The sequence below is a fragment of the Zalophus californianus genome, chromosome 2 (assembly GCF_009762305.2).
Source record: "Zalophus californianus isolate mZalCal1 chromosome 2, mZalCal1.pri.v2, whole genome shotgun sequence".
NCBI classification, from domain to species: Eukaryota; Metazoa; Chordata; class Mammalia; order Carnivora; family Otariidae; genus Zalophus; species Zalophus californianus.
The window spans coordinates 203,353,599-203,374,059 of NC_045596.1; the positions used below are offsets into that span (position 1 = coordinate 203,353,599).

At 49.6% G+C, this 20,461-nt stretch overlaps 2 protein-coding genes across 3 annotated transcripts in view; one reads left to right on the forward strand and one right to left on the reverse strand.

Annotated features, from left to right (window-relative positions):
- Positions 1 to 20,461, forward strand: part of LOC113936884 — a 76,018-nt gene that overhangs the window by 38,702 nt on the left and 16,855 nt on the right.
- On the reverse strand, positions 16,447 to 18,151 carry LOC113935267 (protein TsetseEP-like). 2 transcript variants are annotated; one of them, XR_004819926.1, is made up of 3 exons: positions 18,004 to 18,151; positions 17,378 to 17,504; positions 16,447 to 17,117 (listed from the first exon to the last, which is right to left on the reverse strand). XR_004819926.1 is itself a non-coding variant. In XM_035726292.1 (3 exons), exons 1-3 carry the CDS (start codon positions 18,136 to 18,138, stop codon positions 16,633 to 16,635), a joined length of 819 nt encoding a protein of 272 aa, XP_035582185.1. In that variant the 5' UTR covers positions 18,139 to 18,151; the 3' UTR covers positions 16,447 to 16,632. The 2 variants fall into 2 exon arrangements, 1 of the variants encoding a protein (XP_035582185.1); XM_035726292.1 differs by having other exon boundaries at positions 17,378 to 17,576.

Sequence of the window (20,461 nt, forward strand, 5' to 3'; positions counted from 1 at the left end):
GTACTCAGAAAACTATAAAATACTCAGGAAAGAAATTGAAGAAGACACAAAGAAATGGAAAAACGTTCCATGCTCATGGATTGGGAGAATCAACATTGTGAAGATGTCAATGCTACCTAGAGCAATCTACACATTCAGTGCAATCCCCATCAAAATACCATCCACTTTTTTCAAAGAAATGGAACAAATAATCCTAAAATTTGTATGGAACCAGAAGAGACCCCGAATAGCCAGAGGAATACTGAAAAAGAAAAGCAAAGCTGGCGGCATCACAATTCCGGACTTCCAGCTCTATTACAAAGCTGTCATCATCAAGACAGTATGGTACTGGCACAAAAACAGACACATCGATCAATGGAACAGAATCGAGAGCCCAGAAATGGACCCTCAACTCTATGGTCAACTTATCTTTGACAAAGCAGGAAAGAATGTCCAATGGAAAAGAGACAGTCTCTTCAACAAATGGTTTTGGGAAAATTGGACAGCCACATGCAGAAGAATGAAACTGGACCATTTCCTTACACCACACACAAAAATAGACTCCAAATGTTTGAAAGACCTAAACGTGAGAGAGGAGTCCATCAAAATCCTAAAGGAGAACACAGGTAGCAACCTTTTCGACCTTAGCCGCAGCAACTTCTTCCTAGAAACATTGCCAAAGGCACGGGAAGCCAGGGCAAAAATGAACTATTGGGATTTCATCAAGATAAAAAGCTTTTGCACAGCAAAAGAAACAGTCCACAAAGCCAAAAGACAACGGACAGAATGGGAGAAAATATTTGCAAATGACCTATCAGATAAAGGGCTAGTATCCAAAATCTATAAAGAACTTATCAAACTCAACACCCAAAGAACAAATAATCCAATGAAGAAATGGGCACAAGACATGAACAGACATTTATCCAAAGAAGACATCCAAATGGCCAACAGGCACATGAAAAAGTGCTCAACATCGCTCGGCATCAGGGAAATCCAAATCAAAACCTCCATGAGATACCACCTCACACCTGTCAGAATGACTAAAATTAACAAGTCAGGGAACGACAGATGTTGGCGGGGATGTGGAGAAAGGGGAACCCTCCTACACTGTTGGTGGGAATGCAAGCTGGTGCAACCCCTCTGGAAAACAGTATGGAGGTTCCTCAAACAGTTGAAATTAGAGCTACCGTTCGATCCAGCAATTGCACTACTGGGTATTTACCCCAAAGATACAAATGTAGGGACCCGAAGGGGTACGTGTACCCCAATGTTTATAGCAGCAGTGTCCACCATAGCCAAACTGTGGAAAGAGCCAAGATGCCCATCGACAGATGAATGGATAAAGAAGTGGTATATATACACAATGGAATATTATGCAGCCATCAAAAGGAATGAGATCTTGCCATTTGCAACAACGTGGATGGAACTGGAGGGTGTTATGCTGAGTGAAATAAGTCAATCAGAGAAAGACATGTATCACATGACCTCACTGATATGAGGAATTCTTAATCTCAGGAAAGAAACAGTGTTACTGGAGTGGTGGGGGGTGGGAGGGATGGGGTGGCTGGGTGATAGACATTGGGGAGGGTATGTGCTACGGTGAGCGCTGTGATTTGTGCAAGACTGTTGAATCACAGTTCTGTACTTCTGAAACAAATAACGCAACATATTTTAAGAAAAAAGAAAAAGAAGAAGATAACAGGAGAGGAAGAAAAGGGGAGTATGTCAGAGGGGGAGACGAACCATGAGAGATGATGGACTGTGAAAAACAAACAGGGTTCTAGAGGGGAGGGGGGTAGGGGGATGGGTTAGCCTGGTGATGGGTATTGAGGAGGGCACGTTCTGCATGGAGCACTGGGTGTTATGCACAAACAATGAATCATGGAACACTGCACCAAAAACTAATGATGTAATATATGGTGATTAACATAACAATAAAAAAATAAAAAAAAAAAGACATGAAAAGGCCACAAACTACAAATGCCTACACCAAAGAGGGAAACACGGCCCAGCTGCATTTACCCGTGTCCCCGCCCCTCAGCACCGCAGGAGGCCCGCCCGCCGCCTGCCGACCCAGCGGCCAACCAGCCCTACCCAGGCCTGGCCATCCCGGGCACCTCCCGCCCTCCCTCCTGGCACCGCGCTAGCCAGCCCGTACCCCGGAGGGGTCCTTCAGGCCTCGGGCCGGGCAGCCCTACTGCGGGTCCTTGTGCGGTTGCCTAGCAGCTGCGAGGACGCCAACAGAGCCGGAAGCGGAGTGCGGCGCCGAGAGAACCCGGCTGGCCCGAGGTCTCCGAGGCGGGACCGGGGCGGAGCGGGACCAGGGACGGGGCGGACCGGGGGACAGGGGACGGGGCGAGACGGGGACCGGGGCGGAGCGGGGCGGGGGACGGGCGCTGACTGGGACATGGCTGGCCGCCGGCGGGCCCACCGGGGGAGTCCGGGGTCGCACCTCGTTTCCCTCAGGTGGCAGGCCCAGCCTTGGCATCCACCGTCCTTGGGCCCCGGGCGGGAGAAGCACGGATCGCTGGGTTCATTCCGCGGTGTGGGGGGAGGGCAGTCCAGCCTGACGGGGAAGGTTGGTTCCCAGATGTGTCGGGTGCCCAAAAGATGTTGGTCGAATGAAAGAGGCCTTGCGAAGTGGATGGCGGAGCGCCAGCTGTTGACGGTCTTCGAGCCTGGAGTTTAGGTCTGGGTTTGGCTTTGGAGCAGGTCCCTCTGCTCCAGGGGGAGATGGAAGGGGCAGCCCCTCGCTGTGCTCACCAACCACCTACCACTTGCCACACACAGGTCATGAGATGAGGGTACCTGGGTAAACAAGGCTCAGCCCTACCTGAGCAGCGGTACCGTCAGGGAACTCTGGGTCCTGTGGGCATTTTCCACCCCGACGGGGTGCACACCCGTCCTAGCTCTTGCCACAGGAGACTCTGCCAACATTGTGTCTCCTTTCCTCTGAGCCCAGCACAAGGTCTGCTCATGGGGAATCGAGCCTGAAGGCATCATTTCTGTGTGCCCCAGTGGCTCAGAATCGGTGCTGTTGTGCGTTCTTAGTACAGTTTGAAAAGTTATATTTGGCAGTGAGGAGAAAAGAAACAGCTAGAGATGATGTCACAACTAGGTGTTGGCACTAACTGATGTTTGGAGTAGGCAAGAATTACGTATTCGTTTTTCATATGTTATTTGTCCCTGTGTGGCAGAACCTACTAGTCCAAATCTGGTAGGACATTGCCCGAGTCTGCTGCCAAGGGAAGCAATGTTGGTGGAGGTGCAGATTTGGCGTCATCACTATTTAGGAGATACTTGAAACTACTAGAGATTGAAATAACCCTAGAGAAGAGGGTCTGGAGAATGCCACATTGAGAGAGAAAGAGGAAGCTACTGATTGCAGCAGGGTAAAAAGTGAAGGGGAAGGTGGAGGCATGAGGTAGGTGATCAGGAATGCACATTAGATGTCTTTGGTTGTGTGGCCTGTCATTCAGCGATTAGAGCTTAGGCCTACAGAACACTGTGTCTCACATTGATTGTTTTTTTGTCCTGTTTTACTGGTGAGAAAGCTTGCCTATATACAACTTGTCAAATAGTCTTTCCAGGTGGGAATGGGAGGTGTGGCCCTGAACATAGCTGCCGTAAGGAGATGACATAGAGTCATAAGTGGCTCATAAGGGCACAGGCAATATACACCCGAGTGCCCCTGCATAAGTATAAGGTTACCCAGCATCGCATCACCAGCTGGCTCTAGAGCCCACATCTATAAGCATGTATGGCGTGTCACGCTGTGCTCTGAAAGCTTCACATCTGTCCTAATTTCATTGTCACACAACCCTACGGCCATATTCCCAAGGCCACATAGCTGATGAGGGGTAAAGCAGGGGTGTGTTTGAACCCAGACAGGCTGACGAATCCTGAAAATACTCATGCCTGCTTCATCAGTCCCTGTTGCAACCCCAGCAGGAAAAGACAGGGTCCTTGGTCTTCCTCACCCAAAGTTCCTCCCTCATGCTCCTGTACCCTATGCCATCTGTCTTTGCAACCAGAACATAGGACCATCTTGCACTTGAAACATGTGCACACAGTGAACAGGTGAACAGGTATGAGACTGTTGCTTGTTGCAGCAACTGCCCAGCCAGGAGCCCGGGGGTTTCTTTCTGGAGCCTGCCATCTTTAATTCTCAAGTGGCTAATCCAGCATTTAGGCTTGATCTGGGCCCTGACCAGAGTAGGCAGTTGACCTGAGGCCATCGAGATCTCTTTCTCAGGAATTCACAGATGGACATAACCAATTCTGGTTGAGGGCAGACTCCTGCCTGGGGTTGGCCCTGTGGACTGAGCATCAGATGGCCACGCTACAAAACTTCAGACTGGGGTCATTCTTCCAATGGACTCAGACCCACACCCCTCCTTCTGAGTCAGCTCACCTCACAGAAGTGCTCTAGGGCCCACCTGCACTGATTTAATAAGCAGAGACTCTGAGTGTGAGATCCAGACCATACCTGGCCTGTCACCCCAGATCGCCTTGCTCCAACTTCAAAAATCAAGATTTAGGAAACCACAATTGCCACTGACACACTAGCAATTCCACCTTGTTGGAGGGTGACAGAGGGAGGACAGATTTGCTGGGGGAGGGTTTGGATTGAGTTGGGGAGGGCAGGTAGGTAGAAGTCGAGAAAGCAAATATAAATATAGATATATATAGATATATATCTATGTTTATATTTATTTATTTCATCTTTGTTTTCTTGGGAGTAAAGGGCTCACTGGGTCTGTTGGGAGTGGGGTTGGATCAGGAGGCGGCGGTCTGTTCTGGGAGATCTGTGGTCTCCATTTTGTAATACCCCTTTGCATTAGAAAAGGTCTTCCCCTTCAAGATCTCTGTGAGTTGCTGTAGTCTCTTGGCAAAAGAAAGTACTTGGGGAGCTTTAGTGATAGGTGGGGGTAGGGTTGGGGCCGGGGTTTGGGTCGAGGTCGAGATGCAGGGGGGCTGGGAGGAGGTCGAGGAGGGCATTGGAAGTACCAAGGAGGGCGAGCAGAAGGGCGGGCAGAGGGTTGTCTAGCCGGGATTGCTTGAGAAGTCGGATGGGGAGGGGTGGGCAGTTGAGCCATGTGCAAGGCATTAGAACTGATCTTGGAAGCAGTCCAGTTCAGGTAGGGCCAGGTGGCCGTGTAGAATCCGGGGCGCTTAGTTCGGGCACAGCCTACCCCCCAGCTTGTGACTCCCACGACCACATAGGTGTTTGCCATGTTGTCTCTGCACATGAGAGGCCCGCCGCTGTCCCCCTGCCCAGAAGGACACAGAAGTCACTCTCTGTCTGAGCCACTTTTCCCCTGCCCAGAAGGGCCATAGGCTCTGGAAGGACAGTTTCTTCAGTCCCATGGCTTCTTGCTGCCATGAACACAAGTGGTGGTGGTAAACTTTGAGTTGTTATCAACAGCTTCAGGTGGCTGTGAGAAGGGGATGGATTGTCACAGGTCTCCTTGCAGTGAGGAGGGAAGATCAGCCACCCATGTGTCCACGTATGAGGCTTTATGCATGCATGGGCATGTGTGTACAAGTGGATTGGAAGGTTTTGTATTCTGGTGAGGAGAGGTAAGCCTTCTCTTCCAGGGTGGTGTTCGGGTGGTATGATCTCTGTGTCACGGTGGGATAAAGCTCTGTGTGGTGACTGGTTCTTTGTTGGGGCCCCAGGTGTCACCTCCCATCCTCACTGCTACAAGATGGGACCAGGGAAAGGGTCACTGAAGCAGGGCCCTGGTGGGAGTGGAGTTCAGGGATTCACAAAAGAGGTGTTGACAGGGAAAGGGCGCCCGAAAGGACGTTACCTGGCAGGTGTCGATCTTGCCTTCAGGGTACCCTGCCCACACATTGAAGGAATGCAGCCGTTGTACCACTGGGTGGAGTTACATAAGTCGAGGTCGATGAGGTTCACACGGGCCTCCTGCAGTGTAGGTGCGATCCTGTAGGCTACAGCCAGGCGGCTCGGTGGTCAGCGATCACAGAAGACACGTTTTGGGAAAGCCCTGATTCCTCCCTTCACGGAACCCCCATCATCCTGAAATGCTCTACTTCAACCTAAAATCCATGAAAGTCAAGGCCCCTGGCCTCTCCTCAGACACTTTTAAGGATGTGGGGTGGTGGAGGCATATGCAGGTGAAGAGGAGGGGCAGTGCATGGAGGATGAGCCGATGCGGCTGCAGGAATGTGTGTTGAAGCCAGATGATTATTCACAGCTACAGCCAGGATGTGTCCCCTCATTTACACCCCACAGGGACCCCCTGTGTTAAGCGCTGACTCACCTTGCCTCCAATCAAGAGCCTGGAGCACCACTTGCCCAAACATGATGGTAGGGATGTGGTGTGGCTTGGATTCAGAGGAAGGTTTTCCTCTCTACACTCAAATCCAGGACACACATTTCATTTCCCCACAGTACGGCTCTAAGTCCCCCTCATTGCTTTTTATCCCCCGTTAAACCCCTCAGCTCAGTTCTGGACAGGATCTGCTGGAGCTGGGCAGATGAGTCCCTCCCCACGTGCCTCCCATCCGTTTTGAAGTTATAAAGAAGGAGGAGTCTTAACTTCATTCTTGAAGGATCATTTGCTGGATGTAGAAATCCTGGTTGACAGCTTTTTAAATATGTCATCCCACTGCCTTCTGACTTTAGTGGTGTCTGATGAGAAAGTGGCTGTTTGTCTTATCAAGGATTTTATCTTTAAGTTTCACCAGTTTGCCTATAATCTGTCTCAGTGTTGACCTCTGGGTTTATCCTGCTTGGAGTTTATTAAGCTTGCTAGGTGTGTGTAGTCACGTCTTGCATCAAGTTTGGGACTTTTTTTTTTAATTTTTTTGTTTTTAAAGATTTATTTGAGAGAGAGAACCTGTGCAAGCATGTGTGTGTGTGTGTGTGTGTGTGTGTGTGCACGGGGAGAGGGACAGCAGACTCCGTGCTGAGCACAGAGCCTGATGTGGGGCTGGATCTCATAACACTGAGATCATGACCTGAGCTGAAATCAAGAGTTGGATGCCCAATCGACTGAGCCATCCAGATACCGCAGGTTTGGGAAGTTTTTAGGCATATTTTTTCAAATCTCTCTCTTTTCTTTACGATGCATATGTCGGTATGCTTTATGTTGTCCCACACGTTCCTTAGGCCCTGTTCATTTTCTTTTTTTCTTTTTTAAATTTTTCTTTTATTTTAAGATTTTATTTATTTAGTTGACAGAGACACAGCCAAGGAGGGAACACAAGCAGGGGGAGTGGGAGAGGGAGAAACACGCTTCCCACGGAGGAGGGAGTCCGATGCGGGGCTCAATCCCAGGACCCTGGGATCATGACCTGAGCCAAAGGCAGATGCTTAATGACTGGGCCACCCAGGTGCCCCGGCCCTGTTCATTTTCATTCTTTTTTTTTTTCCCCTCTCCAACTGGGTAATTTCAATTGCCTTATCTCAAGTTTGTTGATCCTGTCTTCTGCCTGCTCAAGTATGTTGTTGGAACCCTCTAGTGAGGGTTTTTTTTTTTTTTTAATTAATGTGCTTTTCAGCTCCAGAAGTTTTGTGGGTTCCTTTTCATAATTTCCGTCTTTTTATTAATATTCTCATTTTGTTCATATATCATTTCCTGATTTCCTTTAATTATTTGTCCATAAATTCCTTTAGCTCTTTGAGCACATTTAAGATAATTCCAATGTCTGTATTTCTTCTGGGATTGTTTCTGTCCAATTCTTTGTTTCATGAGAATGGGCCATATCTTCTCATTTCTTTGTTTGCTTTGGCTTTTTTTTTTTTTTTTAATGAGAATTAGGCATTCTGAGTATCTTAATGTGGTAACTTTAGAAATCAGGTTCTCCCACTCCTCAGGGATTGCTGGTTTGTGCTTGTTTGGGGCTAGAGTCATCTGTTTGTAACTTTTCCGAACTATTTTTGCAAAGTGCGTATCCCTTGTTGTGTGTGGTCGCTGATGTTTCTGTTCTGTTATCTGTGGTCAGACCACAGTGACCTGACAAAGATTTCCTTAAGTTTCTGGCTCCAAAAATGGAAGGAAAAGCAAAGGGGTTCCTAGCTCTTGAAATCTCTGACAGATGCCAGCAAGGGAACCCTGAAGCCTGAGAGAGCTGAGACCTAAATGTGCAAAATATGCAACCCAGACTTTTTGAGGGCAGTCTTTCTACCGCCACCCCTGGCCCTAGCCTGTTTCCTCGAGCCCAGGTCACGAGGTCAGCGCAGCAGGCCCGAGGGATGGGTGGTGGCAGCTGCTTGGCCTTTGTCACTCTTCCACCTGGGACCAGCTCTCCGCTTTCACGTAGTGCTCTCTTGCTTGCTGTGTGTCCAGTCAGGTTCCAGAGTGTGGAAACAGTTGATTCTGATCAATTTTTCTGGTTTACTGGCTATATCAGTTGGGGGTTGACCTCCTAGAACTTCCTACTCCACCATTTGGTTAACGGCCTCAAGGTTCATTTTTTTCCCAAGCATATTCAGTTGCTTGGACACCATTAATTGATGAAAAAGTTCTCGACCCCATTGAATCATAGTGATGCCTTTGTTCTAAATGCCATGACCACACATGTGGCTGCATATATTTTTTTTATTTTATTTATTTTATTTTTTATTGTTATGTTAATCACCATATATTACATAATTTGTTTTGGTGTACTGGTCCATGATTCATTGTTTGTTCATAACACCCAGTGCTCCATGCAGAATGTGCCCTCCTCAATACCCATCACCAGGCTAACCCATCCCCCCACCCTCCTCCCCTCCAGAAACCTCAGTTTGTTTTTCAGAGTCCATCATCTCTCCTGGTTCATCTCCCCCTCTGACTTACTCCCCTTCATTCTTCCTCTCCTGCTATCTTCTTCTTTTTCTTTTTTCTTAACATATGTTGCATTATTTGTTTCAGAAGTACAGATCTGTGATTCAACAGTCTTACACAATTCACAGCGCTCACCGTAGCACGTCTTCCCCAATGTCCCATCATCCAGCCACCCCATCCCTCCCACCCCCGACCACACCAGCAACTCTCAGTTTGTTCCTGAGATTAAGAATTTCTCATATCAGTGAGGTCATATGATACCTGTCTTTCTCTGATTGACTTATTTCACTCAGCATAACACCCTCCAGTTCCATCCACGTTGTTGCAAATGGCAAGATCTCATTCCTTTTGATGGCTGCATAATATTCCATTGTGTATATATACCACTTCTTCTTTATCCATTCATCTGTCCATGGACATCTTGGCTCTTTCCACAGTTTGGCTATTGTGGACATTGCTGCTATAAACATTGGGGTGCACGTACCCCTTCGGGTCCCTACATTTGTATCTTTGGGGTAAATACCCAGTAGTGCAATTGCTGGATCGAATGGTAGCTCTAATTTCAACTGTTTGAGGAACCTCCATACCGTTTTCCAGAGTGGTTGCACCAGCTTGCATTCCCACCAACAGTGTAGGAGGGTTCCCCTTTCTCCACATCCCCACCAACATCTGTCGTTCCCTGACTTGTTAATTTTAGCCATTCTGACGGGTGTGAGGTGGTATCTCATTGAGGTTTTGATTTGGATTTCCCTGATGCCGAGCGATGTTGAGCACTTTTTCATGTGCCTGTTGGCCATTTGGATGTCTTCTTTGGAGAAATGTCTGTTCATGTCTTCTGCCCATTTCTTGATTGGATTATTTGTTCTTTGGGTGTTGAGTTTGATAAGTTCTTTATAGATTTTGGATACTAGCCCTTTATCTGATAGGTCATTTGCAAATATTTTCTCCCATTCTGTCGGTTGTCTTTTGGTTTTGTGGACTGTTTCTTTTGCTGTGCGAAAGCTTTTAATCTTGATGAAATCCCAATAGTTCATTTTTGCCCTGGCTTCCTGTGCCTTTGGTGATGTTTCTAGGAAGAAGTTGCTGTGGCTGAGGTCGAAGAGGTTGCTACCTGTGTTCTCCTTTAGGATTTGGATGGACTCCTGTCTCACGTTTAGGTCTTTCAACCATTTGGAGTCTATTTCTGTGTGTGGTGTAAGGAAATGGTCCAGTTTCATTCTTCTGCATGTGGCTGTCCAATTTTCCCAACACCATTTGTTGAAGAGACTGTCTTTTTTCCACTGAACATTCTTTCCTGCTTTGTCAAAGATAAGTTGACCATAGAGTTGAGTGTCCATTTCTGGGCTCTCGATTCTGTTCCATTGATCTATGTGTCTGTTTTTGTGCCAGTACCATACTGTCTTGATGATGACAGCTTTGTAATAGAGCTGGAAGTCCGGAATTGTGATGCCGCCAGCTTTGCTTTTCTTTTTCAATATTCCTCTGGCTATTCGGGGTCTCTTCTGGTTCCATACAAATTTTAGGATTATTTGTTCCATTTCTTTGAAAAAAGTGGATGGTATTTTGATGGGGATTGCATTGAATGTGTAGATTGCTCTAGGTAGCATTGACATCTTCACAATGTTGGTTCTTCCAATCCATGAGCATGGAATGTTTTTCCATTTCTTTGTGTCTTCTTCAATTTCTTTCCTGAGTATTTTATAGTTTTCTGAGTACAGATCCTTTGCCTCTTTGGTTAAATTTATTCCTAGGTATCTAATGGTTTTGGGTGCAATTGTGAATGGGATTGACTCCTTGATTTGTCTCTCTTCTGTCTTGTTGTTGGTGTATAGGAATGCCACTGATTTCTGTGCATTGATTTTATAGCCTGCTACTTGACTGAATTCCTGTATGAGTTCTAGCAGTTTTGGGGTGGAGTCTTTTGGGTTTTCCACATAAAGTATCATATCATCTGCAAAGAGTGAGAGTGTGACGTCCTCGTTGCCGATTTGGATGCCTTTGATTTCTTTTTGTTGTCTGATTGCTGTGGCTAGGACTTCTAATACTATGTTGAATAGCAGTGGTGAGAATGGACATCCCTGCCGCGTTCCTGACCTTAGGGGAAAAGCTCTCAGCTTTTCCCCAGTGAGAATGATATTCGCTGTAGGTTTTTCGTAGATGGCTTTTGTGATATTGAGGTATGTACCCTCTATCCCTATACTCTGAAGAGTTTTGATCAAGAAAGGATGCTGTACTTTGTCAAATGCTTTTTGTGCATCTGTTGAGAGGATCATATGATTCTTGTTCTTTCTTTTGTTAATGTATTGTATCACGTTGATTGATTTGCGGATGTTGAACCAGCCTTGCAGCCCAGGGATAAATCCCACTTGGTCCTGGTGAATAATCCTTTTAATGTACTGTTGGATCCTATTGGCTAGTATTTTGATGAGAATTTTTGCATCCATGTTCATCAAGGATATTGGTCTGTAATTCTCCTTTTTTTTTTCCTTTTTTTTTTTTTAAATTTTTTATTTATTTATTTGGGAGAGAATGAGAGAGAGAGCAAGCATGAGGAGAGGGAGGGTCAGAGGGAGAAGCAGACTCCCCGCTGGGCAGGGAGCCCAATGTGGGACTTCATCCCGGGACTCCAGGACCATGACCTGAGCCGAAGGCAGTCGCCCAACCAACTGAGCCACCCAGGCTCCCAATACTTGTCCTTTTGACCTTGCAATTTAGCATTACAATATTATTCGATGATGACATAATGTTAAATACAGTTGCCCCTTGAGCAACACAGAAGGGTTAAGGATGCCAACACCCACGCAATAAAAAATCCATATATGTTTTGACTCCCCAAAACTGAACTACCAGTAGCCTCCTATTGACTATAAGCCTTACTGATAACATAAACACTCAACACATTTTGTATGTTATACATATTTTATACTGTATTCTTACAATAAAGTAAACTGAAGAAAAGGTTATGAAGAAAATCATAGGGAAGAGAAAATACATTTACAGCAGTGAAGTGTAAAAAATTTGTGTATAAGTGAACCAGCACATTTCAAATGGTCAGCAATACACAGGGTTTATTGACTCTTTTCCTATTGCTGAATATGTCTGTTGTGGTTCTAATATTTTACTTTAGATTAGTATATTTTTGCATTATATGTTTTATGTAACATTATACCGTTAGAATAGATTCCTAGAGGTGTTATCACTGAAAACAGAGAGTACGAATATTTTTAAGAAACTTCATAGAGTTTTCCAACTTTCTTTGCAATACAGTCTTATTAATTTGTGCACTCAAAAATTATGCAAGACAGTACCTATTTCACCATACTCTTGCCAATATTGTAATTGTAATTCTCCTTTTTGATGGGATCTTTGTCTGGTTTTGGGATCAAGGTAATGCTGGCCTCATAAAATGAGTTTGGAAGTTTCCCTTCCATTTCTATTTTTTGGAACAGTTTCAGGAGAATAGGTATTAATTCTTCTTGAAATGTCTGATAGAATTCCCCTGGGAAGCCATCTGGCCCTGGGCTTTTGTTTCTTGGGAGATTTTTGATGACTGTTTCCATTTCCTTAGTGGTTATAGGTCTGTTGAGGTTTTCTATTTCTTCCTGGTTCAGTTTTGGTAGTTGATACATCTCTAGGAATGCACCCATTTCTTCCAGGTTATCTAATTTGCTGGCATAGAGTTGCTCATAATATGTTCTTATAATTGTTTGTATTTCTTTGTTGTTGGTTGTGATCTCTCCTCTTTCATTCATGATTTTGTTGATTTGGGTCATTTCTCTTTTCTTTTGGATCAGTCTGGCCAGGGGTTTATCAATCTTGTTAATTCTTTCAAAGAACCAGCTCCTAGTTTCGTTGATCTGTTTTACTGTTCTTTTGGTTTCTAGTTCATTGATTTCTGCTCTGATCTTTATGATTTCTCTTCTCCTGCTGGGTTTAGGCTTTATTTGCTGTTCTTTCTCCAGCTCCTTTAGGTGTAGGGTTAGGTTGTGTATTTGAGACCTTTCTTGTTTCTTGAGAAAGGCTTGTATTGCTATATACTTTCCTCTCAGGACTGCCTTTGCTGTATCCCAAAGATTTTGAACAGTTGTGTTTTCATTTTCATTGGTTTCCATGAATTTTTTTAATTCTTCTTTAATTTCTTGGTTGACCCATTCATTCTTTAGTAGGATGCTCTTTAGCCTCCATGTATTTGAGTTCTTTCCGACTTTCCTCTTGTGGTTGAGTTCTAGTTTCAAAGCATTGTGGTCTGAAAATATGCAGGGAACGATCCCAATCTTTTGGTACCGATTGAGACCTGATTTGTGACCTAGGATGTGATCAATTCTGGAGAATGTTCCATGGGCACTAGAGAAGAATGTGTATTCCTTTGCTTTGGGATGGAATGTTCTGAATATGTCTGTGAAGTCCATTTGGTCCAGTGTGTCATTTAAAGTCTTTATTTCCTTGTTGATCTTTTGCTTAGATGATCTGTCCGTCTCAGTCAGGGGGGTGTTAAAGTCCCCCACTATTATTGTATTGTTGTCAATGTGTTTCTTTGCTTTTGTTATTAATTGCCTTATATAATTGGCTGCTCCTATGTTCGGGGCATAGATATTTACAATTGTTAGATCTTCTTGTTGGGTAGACCCTTTAAGTAGGATATAGTGTCCTTCCTCATCTCTTATTACAGTCTTTGTTTTAAAATCTAGTTTGTCTGATATAAGGATTGCCACCCCAGCTTTCTTTTGGTGTCCATTAGCATGGTAAATGGTTTTCCACCCCCTCACTTTCAATCTGGGGGTGTCTTTGGGTCTAAAATGAGTCTCTTGCAGACAGCATATGGATGGGTCTTGTTTTTTAATCCAATCTGATAGCCTGTGTCTTTTGATTGGGGCATTTAGCCCATTTACATTCAGGGTAACTATTGAAAGGTATGAATTTAGTGCCATTGTATTACCTGTAAGGTGACTGTTAACTGTCTGTTGTCTGTGTTCGTTTCTGCTCTTTGCTGCTTTTAGGTTTTCTCTTTGCTTAGAGGACCCCTCTCAATATTTCTTGGAGGGCTGGTTTCGTGTTTGCAAATTCCTTTAGTTTTTAATCAAAGCCCTGAGATCTTTAAAATGCCAGCAATGTTACAGCATGGCCCAGAAAAGCAAATGTCCCTGTGCACCCAACCCCACCTAAACTATTGGCCATTTCTTGTCACTTGAGCTGAGGTCAAAGGATTGGGAGTCGGGGCATGAGGAGGGTCCTGGGCCAGACTTTGTATTTGGGAGACAAAGTCCATCCAGACAAGCTTGTGCTGAGCCTGAGGAGGGGGGTCTGTTTGGAGACCCCAGTTGCAGGCACTGCTGTCCACGGATGAGCCCTCAGCCTGCCCCAGTGCACCTGCTGCTGGGGGAGAGCCTGCCCCCTCCTCTCTGCCTGAGGGTTCTCTCCTGCATCAGGTGCACCTCCTCTCCTGCCAGTCACTGTCAGCCTACAGCCTCGGAGGGTGGATACCCTGACAACCCCCAGCCCTGGGGACAGAGCCAGTGTGACATGATCTCCCAACAGGCCTGTACGCCAGTTTGCCACAGTGCCCACTCTCCTCCTGCAGGCTCACTGTGCCACATCCTCCTTCAGTCTCCCTGGGCCCAAGTCTTCCTCTGTTCGCGGACCATCCTTGACCCAGGCTCCACACGCTGGGACTGGGAGCAGGTCTCCTGGACCTTTGGAATCTCGCTTCCGTGCCTGTGACACGGACACCGTCCATCCTCACAGACTGCTCAGAGGAGACGTAGTGCAGGAAGAGGCAGGCCACTTCAAAGGAGATGGCAAGTGACCCCAGAGGGAGCACACAGTCCTTGCAAAAAGCACCGGGCTCACAGGACCCAGCGTGGGATGTGGGTGTCAGGCCAGGGGGCACAGGGAGTCCTGGTGGGGGTAGCCCTGGCGGGGAGGCCACGGAAGGGTCCCAGAAGAGGCAGGAGACAAGGAAGACGACAGGACAGAGCTTCCCAAGGAGGTTGATGGAAGGATCAGAGAATCGCAGAGACCCTTGGGAAAACTCAGAGGCCCTGTAGATGTCGGCTGAAATGCTGGCATTTGACCTGAAATGTTGGGTCACAACACCGCAGTCGACACTGGAGGATTTACTCTTTGTTGGTTCTAGGAATCAGTAGGTACCTGCCAGGAGAACTCACATCGCATGAAGTCTAGGGTATACTTACTTTTCATCACTTTTCAGGACTAGATATTTCTAGAGGAAGTGCTAAGCATGGGTCTTCCATTCTTTGCATTGTGCAACTGGCCTGTTTTCAGGAGCCGATTCCTGGTGCTCATCACCAGTGCTAGCCCTGAGGACTGCCCCCGTCACTTCCCACAGTGGACGTGACCATGTGGGTTGGGGGGTGCTCACTGATGAAGCCCCAATGCTCAGTACACAGCAGGGACCCCAGATCCTCTGCTGAATGAGGGAGGAAGGAGGGAGGGAGGGAGGGGGAGGGAGGGGAGGGTTGGTGGTGGGGAATGAATGAGGGAGAGAATGAATGAGGGAGGGAGTAAATCCACAGAAGCTGGGTCCATAAATCAGGAGTCCTTATTTGGGGTGAGGTCCGAGGGCATCACAGCCCGGGCCCTGGATGGTGGCTCAGGGCACGTCCATCTGTCCTCCCCGTGCTGACCTTCCTTCTCCTTGGACCCGCTGTCATCCTGGAACCTCTCCCCCTCCTCCTCAAACAATTCTCAATGTTCCCAGGGGCAGGGTGGCAGGAGGGGTGGGTCTCAGGAGGGGCTTCCTGGATCCTGTGCCCTGGATGACACCGGGACAGTAGCTGCAGGGCATTCTATCATGAGAACTGGGACCGTGGATCCCATCCATCTCCTTGGGCATTAGTGCTGTTCCATTCCCTGCTCTCTCCAGCACCGCTGTGATGAACACTCCTGACAATACGTGTGTGAAAAACCGAGGCAGAGTTTCCGGGGCTGAGTCCGAGGCTGAGGGTGGGTGCACCTGTGGCCTGGGATGGATGCTGCTCACTGTTCTCCCAGACAGGGGTGCCTGTCACCGTTCTCTCTGGGGGACCTCTACTTCCTCACGTTCTCCCCAGGGCTGCTGGTCCCCAGACCAGACACCTGCCGGTCTGAGGGTGACCAGCGCTGCCTCCATAGGGTTTCCTTTGTCGGAGTCCTTCCCCAGGAGCTCCCGCATCTCTGACCCATATTCCCTGCGTGCCTACTCTTCCACCTTGGACTTGCATGTGTTTGGTCTCCGTCCCTGTGGAACCCAGTGACTTGGAGCGTGGTTGGACCAGAGTCAGGTGAAACCTTTCTCTGGCCTTAGGTTGTGAGCAATGCTTTTGTCCTTTGCGGTGTGTCTTCCAGCTTTATGCATTTCCCTGGTTTCTGTGTGGGTCTCAGGAGGAACCAGCCCTGTCCTGTCTGGGGTCAGGCTGTGGTGTCCCAGCAGGTCCACGGGTCTCGGCCCGAGATAGTGCCCACCATTCCCTTTAGGAATTGTAATCTATGTAATCTATGATTACATCTGATGTGTAATCCATCGGGGATGTCAATATCAAATGAGGGAAATTTTATGACAAATAAATACAGAAGAAAACGAGTCCCCTTCGAAAATAGGGGGGCAGACACAAAGGCACCTATTGTGTGATTCCAATTACAGAAACATCAGGAATAGGTAAAGGAACAGAGAGAGAAAGTAGCTTAGGGGTTGCCATGGTCTGGGCTGGAGGAGAAACGGGCAGGGAGGGCTTCTGTTTCGGGGACTCCTTTGGGGAATGAGATATTCTGCGGCAATATTCTGGGGTGTGGTGGCACAGCGTTGGGCATGTACTTAATGCTCATGATGTGTTCAATTGAAAACAAGTAATTTTATTTAAAACAAATAATACACAGTGTATAGGACATGTAAGGATAAAATATCAGTTAATATGTACCAGAGAGAAAGAACACAGGGGGAGGGGATGAAACAATGGGGCGGGGTCTCGGGTTCTGGCGATGGAACTAAGGGTAATTGTACAAGGAGCTCTCCCTGCAGGGATGTGGGCTCTGGATGTGGCTGTGGGAGCCCTGCAGGAGCAGGAGTAGGGGCAGGGGTTAGGATAGGGGCAGGGACAGGGGCAGGATCTGGGTCCGAGGCAGGGGCAGGGGCTGGGGTGGGGGAAGGGGGAGTGGCAGGAACTGTAGCAGGGGCAGGGGCAGGTGCTGGGGCAGGAGCAGGTGCCAGTTCTTCCTGGACAGCGCCAGGCTCTCCTTGGGCAGGTGCCGGGTCACCTGCCGGCTCCTGGTCTCCTCCTGAAGTCACTGCAGGCACCAGCCCTCCCTCCAGATCCGGCTCTAGCTCCTCAGGTGGTGGAGCATCTGTGAGAGGAGAAAAGCTCACCCCTGTGCCTGCTCTCTGTGGGCCTTTGCAGAGACAGAGCCCAGCCCAGGGTCTCCCAGAGAAGCCACAGCCGGGAAGGACTCCTCACGGGGATGTCTCTCCAACTGCAGTCCACCTGCTGTGTGCTCTGTGCCCAGTCGTTGCTCCTGGCCCCACACCAGCCTCTGGGGGCTCCTCCCTGTGGGCCCGCGCCGACCCGTCCCCACACACCACAAACACCCAGCCCCACCCTTCTCACCCTCGGCCTCGGCCTCCGGGGGCTCCGGCTCCTGGACCACTGTTCGGTGGACGACCACCTGGGACAGTGGTCTGCATGGTGTCGGAGGTCTTGCCCGGCAATCCCCAGCACCTGTTTCTCGGGATGCCTGTGGGGTCAACCCTTCTGTCAGGGAGGAGGGCATATATGCCAGCTGCCTCTCCATGTCCTCCATGGCCTTCTGCAAACACAGGGATCGGTAGCCGGCCCCGAGGCACCACAGCCCTGCCCGGCCATCCGCACTGTCCTCCTGCCCAGTCCCCCTGCTGCTCCCAGATCAGACACACACCTGTGCGTGCACAGTCCTGCATCCGGGATGCAGTGACTCATCCCTGCAGGGCTATCGGGATAAACTTTGGGCAGAAGAGGCAGCGCCCACACACTCCATCCCATACTGCCAGCCTTGACCTTGCACATGACCTGCCCACCGGGTAGCTGACCCCCATCAGCCTGCTCCTGCTCGGGGTGGCCCCACCCTGTATAACCCCTCTTTACACACACATACACACACTCACACACACACACACACACAGGGAGGGCACCTGGGGCTACACAGGTCATCAGAGCGAGTGGGGCTGGGTGGCTGTCCTTGGGCCTCCTGCTGTCACCTTTCTGTCCTTCTGGCCAAATGGCCAGAGGCGGTGGGGAGCCCTGACATGAAATCCCCATTGGGGAACAGCGTCTGCAGGGCGCGCTTTCTTCCGCCTGCAGCTTCCAGACTTCGGGAAGCAGCATGTGAGCATCTTGGTTTGAGGATCTCCAAGGAAATTAGCTGGGCAGGGGGCTGTCTGTGGAATATGGGTGCCTGGTTACCAGGGTTCCAAATTCTGTTGGGCTCTGTTGTCAGGGAAGTGAGGTCACCACTGCCTGGAGTCTACTTACCTAAATTCCTCCTCACACAAGAGCCCCCCCGAAGGCCCCCCTCCCCTGCTGCTCAATGCTCACCCTCCCTGCATGCCGCATCCATACAGTGACACCCACACAGCCCACCCACAGCCCCCGGGAGGACTGGGTGCAGCCCGTGTCCCTGCTGTGAGGGCACAGAGCTGGGTTCATGCCGGACTCCTTGTGTGCCCAGGGCTATGACCCTGGACAGACCCTGTGCCTCTCGGGGCCTCCCCAGGCTCCCCATCTGCACATCGGGGTATTCTGGCTTCTACTTCTAGGGACGCCATCAGGGGTAGGACCTCTACACATGTTCCATACCTGCCTTCACAGGAGGCTGGTGCATACTTGGCAATGCAAGGATGAGCCAAGTAGCTGGGCTTGGCATGGAACACAGCTCAGAGGGGCTTGGGTCTGCTCTGGGATCCAGGCAAAGCCACCCCCCTCCTGCCTGTGTCCCAGCCCCCGTGGGAAGGTAGGAATGAACTGATTCTGACCTTGTCCTCTCACAACACAGACTTCCAGGGGCTCCCATTAGGGTTAGGCTCAGGTCCCAGGGCCTCGTCTGTGCCCGTGTGCTGGGCAGTCCCCACAGTGGCCCCTGGCACCCCTGAATCCTGGTCACACATCCCTGTGGAATCCCCTCCCCTCCAGGGTGGATGGCCTATGTGACGGCGCTCTCCGGAATAGAATGGCACAAAATGCCGGGATGTCATTTCCAAGCTGGTGGAGGAAAGTCTATGACTTCTCCTGGTTCCCTCTGTCCTGTGTTCATTCTCTGTCTCCTTCTCTGTCTCTGTGTCTGTCTCTCCCAGGAGCAGGATCTGTGGGTTCCATGGGCGATGTGAGAAACCTCAGAAGCCTCCCTTGTCCCCGTTTCCCTCTCCGGTCCTGGTGCCCCATTCCTTCCTAAGGCCTCCTCAACCTGACCGGAGCAGTGATTCTGGATCCTCTTCCACATGGGGACCCTGAGGCTGCAACAAGGAGGGCCCTGACCTTGGTCTCCAGACTGGGGGCCCAGTGCTCTGCCACCTTCTGCGTAGCCAGGTCCTCAGCCCCCCAAGCCCCGAGTCTGTCCTCTGCTGAGAAGGACCTCGAGGGGTTAGAAAACATTTTCCCAAGACTGGGATCACAGGGGGTCGGGGATGGATATCCAAGGCCAACAGGCTCTTCTACAAGCCTGTGGGACCCTTGGGACACTACATCTCTGCAGCCCAAGTGACATCAGAGTAAGCTGAGGCCTTTTGTGCTATAGCCCTCTGGACTTGGGGGTGGGTATCTCTTCCTACTCCCAAGTTCGCAGGGTGGAGGTGGACACCGGAACCCAGACCCTGTCATCTTCCAGCGCCCTGGCAACCCCCTGGCCCCTTGGAGACCCCTGACCATCAGCCTGGCCTGTCTCCCCTCCCCATGCTCTGGATCTGGGTCCTTGCCAGGAGTCCTGATGCCCTGCCCCATGGCCCAGCTGTCTCCAACCTCTTTCTTCTTTCCCCCTTGTCCCCACCTCGTTCCCAGGGTGCCCTCCCCTTCTGACCCCAGCTGGGCAGTCAGAGTGGTGTGTGTGGGTGTGCAGGTGCACATGCCTCTACATGCCTGGGGATGCCAAGGTCATGTCCCCACATGGGACATGGTGGGTAGCTCTCCCCGAGGATCTGAGGGGGTCTCACCCCCAAAGCGAACCTCATGGGAGGGTTGGGTCTGGCCTAGGACTGGAGAGCAGCCCTGCTCCTTGGGCTCTGCACCCCTCAGTTGTCCTGGGCCAGTCCCTGCCTCTCTTGACCCAGGTTCCCAACTGTCGCTGAGGGTTGGACTTGGAAACGCTTGAACGTGGCCGCTCCTCCATGGGTAGGTGGGGGACAGGTGCACCAGGCACCCAGGCCTCCCCACCGAGAGGGCCAGCCAGGTGTGTCATGGCCAGGTATGCAAAGGGGACCTGCACACAGCAGCTGTACGGTGACCCAGCCCTGTGGCAGATGTACACGAGCCCCATGGCTCTGCACCTGACCGGTCCCCCACATTCCCTCACCACAGCTGACTGCTCTGTGGCCCCAAAGTCCACTGGGCCCCGCAATCACACCCACCCTGGGTGGCAGGCCTTAGGGTGCAAGGCCAGGTGGGTAGGACATCTGGGGACGCACAGGTCATTGAATACCCCTCCCACCCAGCTGCCCTGGAATGCAG

Coding starts and splice junctions, on each gene's coding strand:
- LOC113935267 (XM_035726292.1), bottom strand. CDS start 18,138: ATGCTCACATGCTGCTTCCCGAAGTCTGGAAGCTGCAGGCGGAAGAAA. Junction 17,577..18,003: donor TTGGCCAGAAGGACAGAAAG/GTGACAGCAGGA, acceptor CTGTGTTTGCAG/AAGGCCATGGAGGACATGGA. Junction 17,118..17,377: donor CCCGGAGGCCGAGGCCGAGG/GTGAGAAGGGTG, acceptor CTCCTCTCACAG/ATGCTCCACCACCTGAGGAG.